Source organism: Epinephelus fuscoguttatus, linkage group LG8 (assembly GCF_011397635.1).
Source record: "Epinephelus fuscoguttatus linkage group LG8, E.fuscoguttatus.final_Chr_v1".
NCBI classification, from domain to species: Eukaryota; Metazoa; Chordata; class Actinopteri; order Perciformes; family Serranidae; genus Epinephelus; species Epinephelus fuscoguttatus.
The window spans coordinates 25,843,480-25,856,164 of NC_064759.1; the positions used below are offsets into that span (position 1 = coordinate 25,843,480).

Sequence of the window (12,685 nt, forward strand, 5' to 3'; positions counted from 1 at the left end):
GTCCTCAGATTGTAATGGATCCTCAGCCCCGGTTTAACAAATGCAACTCACTCCAGCCAACAGTATATGCATTTCAATGGGCCTGGTTAGTGGAAATGAGCCGCCTTGTTGTCATCATCTTATCGAGTATAGGATAAACTACCTCCAATTCATCCCATGTATCCAGAGCAAGACGGGACAAAAGTGTGAGTCAAAGCTACTCCCAGTTTCAATGAAAAGCTTCTGTTTACGATGGCCATGTGAGGAATATACAACTTGACTGTGTGAATGGCGAAGCAGTTCAGATAATGACCGGTTTAAACTAAGTGCAGCCCTTAGAACCGGAGATTAAAATGTCAACAATCATTATAGGCCAAGGTTAAAATAAAATAACCACGATACAAATAAAACTGTAGTTTTTCCCTTTTTTTAATCTCACAAAATTGAATGCTTCTGTCCCTGAAAAGAGAGACAGAGTAATCTAGAAAACACTGAATGCACAGTTCTCACTTTACAGATTTTTTTTTTTCCTTTTAGAACATTTCATGGTTCATTTTAGGCACTTGGAATCATAACAACATTCCCTTTCTGAACAGCAAATACATCTTTGGTCCAGTATGCAATTAAAAAAAATAAAGCCAGAGTATAAAAATAATACCAGCTTCAATGTTTCCTCAAAAATGTATTTTTTGACATATATAAAGTATCATAAAGACTTTAATACTTAAACAAGATATCATCGCTACATCTCAGAAATGACCAGCAATCTTACAGATGTTTTGCAAGAGAGTACAAGTGAGAAAAATTCATGTGTCGGCTCAATCAGATGTACAGCAGTACAGGATTGTTTTAGTGAAGTCACATTTGGCAAAAAAAGTCTTTTTTTTGTGTATTTTCAGTCCACTTCCTTTCAAAGATAAAGAGCGATAGAGTCAGTTCAGCTACAGGGCAGCCATGTCTGATATGAATTACTGCATGGCGAAACCTGTGGTGGCTGCACATGTGCAATATAGTAATTACTGAAGTTAATGTCCTGCACGTACGGAGCTGGCTGGTAGTAACACGTCACATTCGTCACAGTGGGGATGGCGTTCTGCTCAGCTAGCACCTTCAGCGCCAACATGGAGATGAGGCTGAGTGTCTGGCGCCGCTCATGGCCCATCAGACACACGGTGCTCTCGTTCACCACGTGGTGCAGAGTCATCAGGCACTCGTACCGTTTGTGCTCCATCCCGGCAAAGTGGTTTTGCAGGTAGGCCTCCAGTTTCCTCTGTTGCTCTCCTATGTCAGAGAAGTCAATGAAGAAGCGTGAGCACATGTAGCGCTGCATCTGCTTCATGTCCGCCTCCGAAGAGGGTGTGAACCCTCGCACGAGCAGGTGGCAGTACTTCAATAACCCGCCCCCTCTGATTTCTTCCGGGCTGCGTGTAGCTATGGTCCTCTGACACAGATGGTCCATGGCTTCCTTGAAGTCCCCATACATGCTCTCCCCAATCACAGTGGGGTGAAAGCTCTCAGACATGGGTGTCTCTGAGCAGCGATCAAATAAGAGCAGAGAGTCGAGGCAAATCTGGAAAGAGTCCACACTGAATTCAAACTGCCGCCGTAACGAGTCCACAAATTTAAGCTCCACATTCTTGCCCGTGTTGTTGGACAGCGAGATGAGGCTCCAGCGGTCCGTGTCATTACAGACTTTAACCAGTTTCTGTACATAGGCCTCTTTGAGGGTCAGTGCTGTGATGCGCTCCTTTGAGACCCCGGCTGGCAAGAAGTCAAACAGGCAGTCCAGCACGACGTCCTTCACCAGACGGAAGGCCTGATCATCTTTCAGTGACACACCAAAGATCAGGTCCAGATCCTTATAGCCCAGTCCAGTGTCCTGATGGAGCACATGGCTGGCAGCCGAGCCATTCAGCCTCACGTCCTTAACGCACACACCCCTCTCCTCCAGCCTTGCCCGCACCACCTGGACAGGGACAAGACAGAGACACATCATGTTATTAATCATATATAGATTCTCTTAAAAAAGAAACAGGGACAAAAATGGAACAAATGTCCTTGTAGTTGCAGAAATTATAGAAGAAATACACACATCTATAAGACTCTTGAAATCTGTCCAAATAAGCTCCACATGGGCCTAGTGGAAATCAATACTTTGTGAGCCAAGATCAATACTGCTGCTCACTAAAGTCCATTTCATCACCATCAGCCTCAGTCTGAATGAAACCTGAATAGCCCAAACATAGAGCAGCAGGGCTGGTGAGTGTCCAGGTCCAACTCCCACTGGGTGAGATTGTCTTATCTTATCACAAACACAGTGATAGGATTTATAATCCTGAACTCCAACCAAGGGAGTGTGCACACCAGCGTGCAGGACCAGTGGTGTCCAATTTTTTTTTTTTTTTTTTTTAAAAAAAGAAACTCTTGCTTTAGATTAAACGTCACAATCTCAGGTCATTAAGGGTCAGCGACTTTTCCCTTCCTGTGTCCCAGTGACCTGTGAGATGTTTAAACTGTCTCGCGTCAATGCGGCCACACTGGGAGAGGATGATCTACAGCTGGACAGGGTGTGCCAACATCACTGCTCTCAAGCGCAAAGAGGAAACAAGTCTGAAATAAGACATCAAACTCAGACTCATCTTACCGAACCTATTGTTGTCAGAACATTTGGAAGCAATCAAAGAGTTCAGTGGAAACTTAGATCTGAAAGATAATGACACATCAACAAATAGCCGTAGCATCCTTGTTGGATCTGCGGAGTTGTTTTAAGACGTTTGTCTTATTTATTCAGTGTATGCACAACTGACACTTGCAGCAGAGTGGAACAAAAAAACAAATAAATGCCTGACACACTGTACATGTAAGCTACATTTCCCCGCAAACATTTCCATTGAGCAAATAATAATTCAAACAGTAAAAAAACCCAAAACCTGCAGCACAAATTAGTTGTCACACACTCGCACCCAATCCTAAATCTCCCTACTGGCAATGACCTGTCAGATTAGTGTCTGTTAACTCTCTCTCCCATGGTGATCAGATAACAAGCTGGCTCTATTTATACATACTGGGTCAGGCTACGGACAAACAAACATTTGAAGGCAAGTCAACCCTTTGCGCAGGAGTGTGGGAAAGAACAAAATCATAATCGGATAACTTGGCAGAGAATCGGCGCTGTAATTGTTCAGTCATAAAGTGGTGCCAATTGGGTTCAAACTCCAATCAGGAGCAATAATATTGTGATGTGTTTGCGGTCAGTCTGATATGTCAGCGCAGTCAGAGACAAATTCGGGCTCAGGCCTAGACTTGACACCTTTCCTCCCTCCGCCCTCTGACAATAGGTAATCATATATGCACTTGACTACAAAGTAGGTGTGGATTTCAGGGGGACACAGGGATCGCGTCTCCCTTGATATTCAGAGCATACGCATCTGCTCCCTCTCAATAAAAAACATGAAAGCAGGACTTTATTTTGACAGATTTAAAGACATTTACACTATAAATATACAGATAAGGCACAAATTGGTGCAAAAAAAAAATACCAGAATGCAGGAAATTAAGTGTTTGATGCTCAAAATATTCTAAAGGAGGATCCCCAGACATGTATTTCCTGTATGCCCTCCAAATATTGGAACAAAAACTTTGCTCTTGATATGTTGTGCCTCTTCTTTTTGTGGAAAAAGAAATTCTTAAATCTAAAAAAAGTCCAAGGGGTTGTGCAATAAAGAGTGTCTCACTCATAAGCTGTGAAGCAGTTAAGAACACTATGTTGTTATCTCAGATCTACAGTTACAGCCCTGTAACTTCCTTGGACTCTCGAGCTGCGTGATGCTGCAGTGGACGTTTATCCCCCTAAACCTGCAGCAGGACAAAGGTCCACACTCTCAGCCATGCCTCCCGTGATTCATAACATCATCAAAACCCATTTACGCTAAATAGCTTCCTTTTGGGCTTTCACGACAGCAGATCCACTGTTGATCGATGCTCTGCCAACCGCTGAGTAAATCTATGTGGCAGATGGCAGATTTGAGCTAAATAAAATTATATGGGGTTTCCACAAATCCGGGGGAAACAGAGTCCCCACATTTAGGGCTCAAACCTGCATTTAAGCCTCCTGCACGCTCAATGGAGCATTCATCTTTCCACAACCACAAGCATGAAGCTCTGGGGCTTCACGAGCTTGTTGAGCTCATCTTGAATATGTCAATGTGTAAATGAAATGGGGAAAAAATGACTCCACAACACATTACCTGACTTTTCTCCGCTGTATGTTCATTCTGAAATTCTATCATGGGCATTTAACTTGCACTTTAATACACAGCCAACTATCTAGAGACACTGCAGGAGAAGTGAAATGTGATCCAGCCACAGCGTATAAGTGGCTGGAAATGTGGAGGGACCTTGGCACAAGTTTGTTTCATACATTTTAAGTCAAAGCGAGGGAGCTGTAATGGCAGTGTGTGTTTCAGTCTGTTGTTTGACAAATCAGAATGAAAAACAACTTTTCCTTTTTTAATTCTGGTGTTTGCAATAAAACGTGTAAGAAATACTAACAAATTTAGTGTCATCGAGATATAAAGAAGAGCCACAGCTTGCCTGCAGATATTTCTAAGACTATAATCACTGAAGGAATACACAGCAGTCCTGGGAGGAAATGAGGAGTCAAAAAGCCCCAAAAAGAGGAACCAGACCCAACAAAATGCTGATGTAATGTGGCATGGAAATACAACTGAGGAAGGGTGCAAATAATCCACATAGGTTTTATCCTGGGTTTGTCAGTGGCTCCCAAATTAGGGGTTTGGAGACCACCAGGGGCCCTGGAGAGGTTTCCACAGGAGATCCAGACAAAGTACAGTTTCATTTTCATATTTAATCACAGTAAGATAACATGTAAGAGTGACTTTTTGATCCACAGGTTTCACCCAACTGAAAGATAGTCAGCTAATATTCAGTTTCATATCCACGCATTTAAATAGCCTGTGTAATTCTAACTTTAAAAAAAGGGGGGGAGGGAGCCTCGTGCTCAGAGGTGAATCTGCAACAGATAAACACGTAAATTACAGTAGTTTAAATATTTGCGTGGGTTGGTGACGTTACCTGGACAATCTGGCGTGGCTGCACGGACAGAGTGGGGAAGTTTCCTCGGCCGTGGATGGGGACAGCCTCCCCCAGGATCGAGTCCAAGCGCTGCACCTGATCCCAAGACAACACACAGAACCGCCGACTCTGATCCGACGCATCACCGCAAGACATGGCGATGTTAACTTGCAAATAAAAAAGAAATCAAACAAACAAACAAAATCAGCAGATTGTGATCAGCGCTTTCCCTTCAGCCCGAGCTCTGTGTCTTCTGTCTTCAGCACAAGTGAGATATTCCTGTGTCCGGTTAGTAAGGTTGGAGTGAAGAGTAGAAAAAGTTAGTTGAGTCAAAGGTGTCGGAGGTGAGAGTGGGATCCGCTGTTTCCTCCGGTGTCCGCCGCTAAAATCCGGTCAGTCTGCAAAGAACCGATTCATCAGAGGGTTTAAAGCCACCTCATTAGCATGCGCGCTGTGATTGGCTGCTGTGTTTGGTCATTGATTATGGACGCCCTGTCTGCAGGGAACACCCTTCATGTGACGCATATGACAGCCTCCTCCCCTCGGCCCTGCTCACCGTGCACCCTGCATGCTGACAGGGTTTTCCCTCAAACAAGCCTCATGATCTAATGATCTTTTGATCTGAAGCTGCAGCAGTATCCGAAAGAAGCGTTTATCAATCCACTCTTTGGTTATTCATATCATAAATAAAAGTACAAATGACAGAGGTGAGACAAGAGCTGTGCTAACACCACCTAAACTTTTCCTGCTATGATGCATTTCTTTATTTGCGTAGGCAATGTTTGCAGAGCATGCAGGATGTTTTTCCAGCAACGCCCTGCTTCACATTCATACACTGTAAGATCATGCAGACCTATAGGATCACAGAGAGAAGAACGTAAGTAAAGTAGAGGAAAGGCCTTGCCAGAGGGCACTTCAGCAGCAGCTGGTTACATGTTAGTTAGTCCAATCAAGATTATCCAGAAAACTCCACCTGGTCAATTTCCAGTCACAAGCTAAGTTTACTGACCTCTAGTTCAGTGTTTTAATCTTTGTGACCTTTTAACCTTCTGTAAAGAGAGCTGAACAGGTATTATTAGCCAATAAATGATATTTTTGTGTAGCAGATGTGTGTTTTTCTGCATTTTCTGTCTTATTTCCTGTCCTATTTGTGTCAACTTAGCCGATTTTTCTTTTCTTTTTCCCCTTTTGTACAATATATAGCATCATAAACATCTGAACAAAAATATATGGTCCTTTACTTAGCAGTCCCTATTGAGGAAACGCAGCAGCCCATTTACAGTGATAGCAACTCCCATTGTGAAGCCTCGAGGTCAGCAGCACTACAGGTGTGGTTATCTTGGTTTTTGGAGCCAAATGTGACCATATTTGGAGCTGTGGAGGAGCGAGGGGTGGATCTTACAACAAGGTGAGGACACTATCAGCAGACAGCCTGTCACTCAAAGTGGCCACCCTTAATTATGTATAACTTTAAGACTAAATAAAATGTACATGAGTGAGTCATATAAAAAAAAATAATAATCACCGCCCTTACAGCTGTCATGAATGTTGAAATTAGCTATAGAAACCAACACCATTGTCTGTACCAGGCTGTAAACATGTTTATTTCTGCCGCATCGTTGGGCATTTTAACATGGGAGTCCATCAGGATTGACTGGCTTCTGGCGTCAGCCTCAAGTGGCCATTTAAAGAACTGCAGTTTTTGGCACTTCCGTGTTGGCTTCATTTTTCAGCCAACAAGGTTCCCGCTTGAGTCAGAGGCAGACCTACAGGAGAGCAGCTCAGCCTTGCTCTCAGTTTTTTTTTCCAGTGGCCACTCGCAGTATTACAGTGAAAAAATCCCCTGCAGCACAAAAAATTATTTTTCCTATAGACCACCATTATAAAAGAGACGTCTGTAAAACTGTTGACACCTCAAAGTTACGACTCTATTATTAATTTTTTGATCCATGGTTTTGTTTCTGGTATCCAGGTATTATTATAAATATTATTATAAATCTCTGCCTGAAACTTGGAAGTGAGTTAGCATTTTGGCACTTCCCTCATCTCAAAGTCAGCAGGGTTTTTTAATGGGTTTTTGGTTAGATGCCTGAAATAAGGTCTGTGGTTAACGCAAGCTGAAGAGACTTTCACATTTTGTTCTATGACATAAAATACAAAAATAAATACCCCACTCATGAATTTTAAGCCATTACATGTCCTAAAAAAGCTGGCTGCTAACAAGTTCTAAAATGAGACTTGCAGAATGTCATCACATCAAACATGGCTTTACAGCCTCTTTATGGCAGGGATGTTAAATCATGCGACTGTAGTTTGTTTATAGTTTAATGTTAGCATTTTACTTCTAGCCCTTTTTTTCACACTTGAAAATACACTTAAAAAATGGTGTCCATTTGTGAAGATTATCTTGCTGAACAAAACATGTAAAAATCATAAATGTTTGTTTGCTTATTTTCCACAATAATCCATTATCCAACAGAAAAATCCCATTGGCTTTTTTGTCAAGGGAACCACTTCTACGTCAGCCTACCAAAGAAACGTCATCCATGGTGCACTCTATTATGCCCAAAAAAAATACTGTAAATACACTAGACAGTACAAATGCATGTGGTTTTCTATCTCCACTCTTCATGTACAGCCTATCCAGTCTTACAGTAGCCTATCATACATAAAATAGACCATAAAACTTCCTGCAAATCCATCATGTATTTCAGCGAGATCCAGCAGCTGTTTGTCAACTTCAGAGTATTTAAACTGTGATAGCAGGCTATTAAACCTTTAAAATGTTGCTTGCTGATCGCACATTTTTATAGTCTCTTATCATTTTTAGTGGATGTGAAGTGGAATGGCCTTACCTTTGAGTTATTTGTTTGTTTAGCCGATGGAAAATTCAAGGCTTCAACCACACGAACAATCTTTCATTCAATTCGCTCATGATTGTGCAGGGGTTTATGAAAAGGCTCCGATAACCCATGATGCCCTTTCAGGTTTCCATTTACGTTTTCAGATACCTCACTGCCACTTCTTTCCACTGTGCCTCCTTATCTGTGGCGCAGAGTAGTTTTTTATTTGTGTTGGTGCAGATATAGAGACATTCCTCTGCTCTGTGCAGAATGCGTGTCAGCTTTTTCATGCCTACTGTGTGTAGCCTAATGGTCCATCTGAGGCATAACAAAATAATTACAGTGAGAGGATAACACACACAGACTGGTTTATTTAGCTGCTTTGAGATGCATTCATTGTCTATAAGTTTCTCTGCTTTACTTCTCACAGGAGTGGACTGTGGTCACATCGTCACTGTCTTTACATCTCATCCTGTCCTGCGTGCAGTCTGTTATGTGTTTAAATGCACTTGATATCCCCTAATGATGGACCTCGCACAATGGCAGACGTTACTCACAATAGCAGACATGACTCTTTTAGTGGTGAGAACAGTATGTAATTTGCCAGTGGACAATGCAGGTGAAAACTTTAGTAATTTCCTTTTTCAACCAAATATATGTCATCATTTATAGAATCCCTAACAACTCATACACGTCCACACAGCATGTTAGCGCACCTGTAAAATGTTTACAAGAGCGTGAAGTTCATTTTATGATTGGTCTTTGTGGGTTTTTAGTGATGCCGCAATAAAACACAGGCCAGCGGACACACACTCTTACGCACTCAGGCATCATCCTCCCTAAGCAGATGCATGTGTGTTAAGTTCACACTGTTGTCCACAACACACAGCAGGAGGTCGACAATAATAGTCTGAAAAGCCTCCGAGAGGTCGGGTCGTGGGCGTACCGTGGATTTGGTCTCCATGGAAGATCACTTCCAATCCTGTGATGTCAACATAATCCTGTTTGCCATGGCAACAGCATCCGCGGTTGTCGAGCAGCTGGGCAGAAGCGTCTCCAGCTGAGGGTCCTGCCAGGTGCCGATGTGAGACATCTGCGTCATCTGACTATAAATAACCCTCCGTGTGGCAGCTGTGCATCCTGAGAGGAGAACCAGCATTTACCTGAATGTGAAACACTCGGGAGCGAGAGAACAATGACGGGAGGTAAATGTCAGGCCACTTGACATTCTCGGGTTCCCTCACAGCCTCATGTCAGAGAGAGTCGGTCGGATGGGAAGTCACTTAACTCATGCGGTGGATGAAAAACAGTTAACACAACTTAGACAAGAGACAACTCCTGAAATTTGTTCACTGTGTTTGTGTTTAATTCACCTTTTCACCTTCTGTTAAAGGAAAAATTCGCTAGTATTGACATGAATGGGGGACGACATGCAGCAAAGGACCATAAGTCACAATAGACCCCAAGCTGCTGCTATAGACTCAGCCTACATGGGGTGCACACTCTACTAGGGGTGTTACTGAGGGTCAACATTACCCGCCACATTTTAGCCGAATCCACTTCTTCTCTCTTAAACCCAACCATGCGTGTTTGTTGCTGAAGGAAAAAAACTTAAATTTGCAGTGTTGTACTGACGTAAATTTCCTGTGAAAAAAGAAGTGTGTCTTGAAAGAAGACATATGACAGGCAGAACTTGCCATGGTGTCCCAGAACATCAAGAACCAATGCACCCAGGGTACCTTGCACATGGAAAGTCCATGACCAAAGTGTCAAGATGTGACAAGGTCGGAGTGAAAAGCCATGCTGGCAGTGCCTACATGTACCAGGATGCATTGCATGCAAGCTTCATGCTTGATCATCTGCCATCTTGGCCTACTGGTCTTGGTTGACTTCTTCAGTTTAGCTTCGAAATCCTAATGAATGTATCAACCAACCTTATCACAAGAATAAAAGTTGGCATTGTGTGTTTCTGCAAACCACTGATATGCTACATTAGTCCATAACATTTTCTGCCTTCATACTTTGGGATGCCATTTTTGCTATTGATAATGTAGCTAGTTTGCAATACAAGCAAGGAGAAAAGGGAAGTTCTGTGTTTGAGCGGCATCTACAGCTCCACCCGTGGCCACCTGGAGACGAAACCCAGCCTGCAGAGCTTCCTGCCTCCAACCGTGTCACTGTTTTGCGTCACCTCTTCCACTTAAAACGTTGTACATCACAAATGATGGCGCCGGATGCAGGAAGAACAACAGATTTTGGAGCTCAGCTTTCTCGGTCAACATAGCGCACAGTGAGGAATTTATTGCTTCAGTATACATTTATCACTACTGATTGGACATCTACAGAAAATGTGGCAAATTTTCCCTCTAAGTCTTGTCCTCCCCTCTGGATCCACTGTTTATCCCTGAGTTAACATCCTGCTGGAGCCATGACAACTGAGACTGTGAGTCTAGTAGGTGCGGTGAGATAGCCAGTATTTAAACACACCTTTAACAAATGATGCATTAGACAGGCGTATGTTCCAGTCCTGACCATGTTTAAACATTATGAAATAATCTGGTAGTCTTGTGTACATACTATTAAAGACCATCAGTGAAAGTCTGTTGAAGACTCCTTTTCTCTGCTTTTGTGCTCAGCGGCAGATAAAACATGTCAGACTGTATTTTTTTTTTTTTTTGTCAAATATCTCTATCTGTCTTTGCCTCATGGGCAGCGACAGGAAGAGGAACAATGCGGGGAAAGGGTTTTTCTCTCAAGTGCGGGGACATGATTGGACGTCACAGCGCGTTGTAAAAGCTTGGCTGAAAATCGATGTTGCCAAACAACAAGCAGCGAAGTGTCACAATGATCAATTGTGCGAAGACAGATAACGCTCCGTCTGTCGCACAGGATGAGTTGTGAAGCTCTTTTCTTACCAGTCTGTCAGGGCCCACTACAATCTAAGTGAATTATTTCCACAAGAAGACTTCCCTCGTCTGTCACAGAGGACGTGTTATACTAGAAGACCAAGTGTTTGCTATTATTAGAGCGTGCATCATGTGTAACTGAGGACAGTGTTGCCATAGCTAAAATAGCAATGCAGCTGCTGCTATTACATTGCATGGCTGACATTACACTGCATGTTTAATTTTAAAAAGTCCACTTTGATTTTGTGAATGATGATTGTATCAGAGTTGCTTTTCAGGCTCACTGCATACAACCAGGTTGAGCTGACCTGTCAGACTGGACCCTGGGGGCCTATACCTGCGATAGAGCCAGTGTGTGATAAGAGAGTTTACTTTTCTTCAGATTGCTCCGGATGACAAATCTATGGGACAGTGGAGCAAGGTTACGCAAGCAGCCGCGCTTCTGACGTCAGACTCCCTCCACTGCCTGCTTGATTGATTATAGTATAGTGCTTGGCAGAGCACACCAGACACACACCAAAATACACTAAAGACTCAAGTGGCATTATACGTAAGCTCTCCGCTCTTTCCACACCTGCACACTGAAATGGAAAAATACTTAGTTGTGAAAAGCAATCACACATTAATCCTGAGTTGATCTGTTGTAACCTTTATCCTGTTGTCGGACTGAAATCAAATCATTACTTTTGTTGTGTTGCTGTTACCAAACCCTGATTTTAGAAGCGTGGCTACTGATTATATAGTATTTCCCAACGCTGTTAAAGGGACAGTTCAACCCCAAAATCACAACTACAGATTTTTACCTTTACTTGTTGTGCTATTTATCAGCCTTTGTTTTGGTGCGAGTTGCCAAGTATTGGAGATATCAGCCTTAGAAATGTCTTCCTTCTTTCCAATATAGTGGAGTTAGACGGCACTCAGCTTGTGGTGCTCAAATTGCCAATTGCCTGTTGAAAAACTCAGCAGCAATGTCTCTTTCCAGAAATCATGATCTGGCTAGTCAAGATAATCCGGAGACCTTGTTGTGAGCAGTTTCGTGTAGGAAATATTTTCTTCTCGCCAACTGTATGATTATGCAGAAGGAAGTGTGCATCTACTGCAGTGCATCCTCATTCTAATGGTTCATTTAAAGGGCCAGTGTGTAATATTTGGCATGGTTTATTGTCAATCTGAATCTGAATCTGAACATTCTACCCATTAATATGTTTATTTATTACACGGCTCTATTAAATGCTGTATTCTGATTGGTCAGTAGCGGCATTCTGCGGTCTGATATTACTGTGTAATGACCGCTGCTAGTAGCAACGGTCATTACACACAGTTGCTATGTAGCCCAGCGTTGCTAGGGATGCTGCCCTGCAACACTGCAGCTGTCAAACAACTTCCGAGGGAAAAAACAAACAGAAGTGGCTGATTTTAACGGATGCCGCTGAAGAAAAAGAATACCTACGGACTTTCTCTGCCAAAAACAAAAGAAGACGGATTTGAATACACACTCGGCAGTCATGCTTAATGACATTTTACGCGAGTTTTGTTCAGTCCACTAAGCCTGGGTGAGTACAAAACTTTCACCAAAAGTTGTCGAATCCGGTCGGTTTTAATGCACTTCGCAGAGGCAGACAACATTATTTATTTAACTGATAATTAGCCGTGTAATAAGCGGGATAATGTATAATGAGCCGGTGAATACTGGGAAAATAACTCCCTTCAGGGGAATGAAACCCCTCCGCTGCGCGTCGTGGTTCTATTCCCCTGTCGGGACTTATTTTCCCAGTATTCACCGGCTCATTATACATTATCCCTTACATAAGTGTATAATCACTATAAAATAAAATTTGTTTGGTTTTCGTAGCCTTATAATTA

General features: G+C 42.7%; 1 protein-coding gene across 1 annotated transcript; it reads right to left on the minus strand.

Annotated features, from left to right (window-relative positions):
* Positions 1–390: 390 nt before the first annotated feature.
* tent5ba (terminal nucleotidyltransferase 5ba) lies at positions 391–5,468 on the minus strand. The gene is made up of 2 exons (XM_049584850.1): positions 5,074–5,468; positions 391–1,945 (listed from the first exon to the last, which is right to left on the minus strand). Exons 1-2 carry the CDS (start codon positions 5,227–5,229, stop codon positions 917–919), a joined length of 1,185 nt encoding a protein of 394 aa, XP_049440807.1. The 5' UTR covers positions 5,230–5,468; the 3' UTR covers positions 391–916.
* Positions 5,469–12,685: the final 7,217 nt, after the last annotated feature.

What these genes read in the sequence shown, in the direction of transcription:
- tent5ba (XM_049584850.1), bottom strand. Translation starts at nt 5,229, where the DNA reads ATGTCTTGCGGTGATGCGTCGGATCAGAGTCGGCGGTTCTGTGTGTTG. An exon ending in AGCCACGCCAGATTGTCCAG is followed by an intron (nt 1,946 to 5,073) that starts GTAACGTCACCA and finishes GTCCCTGTCCAG; the next exon opens with GTGGTGCGGGCAAGGCTGGA.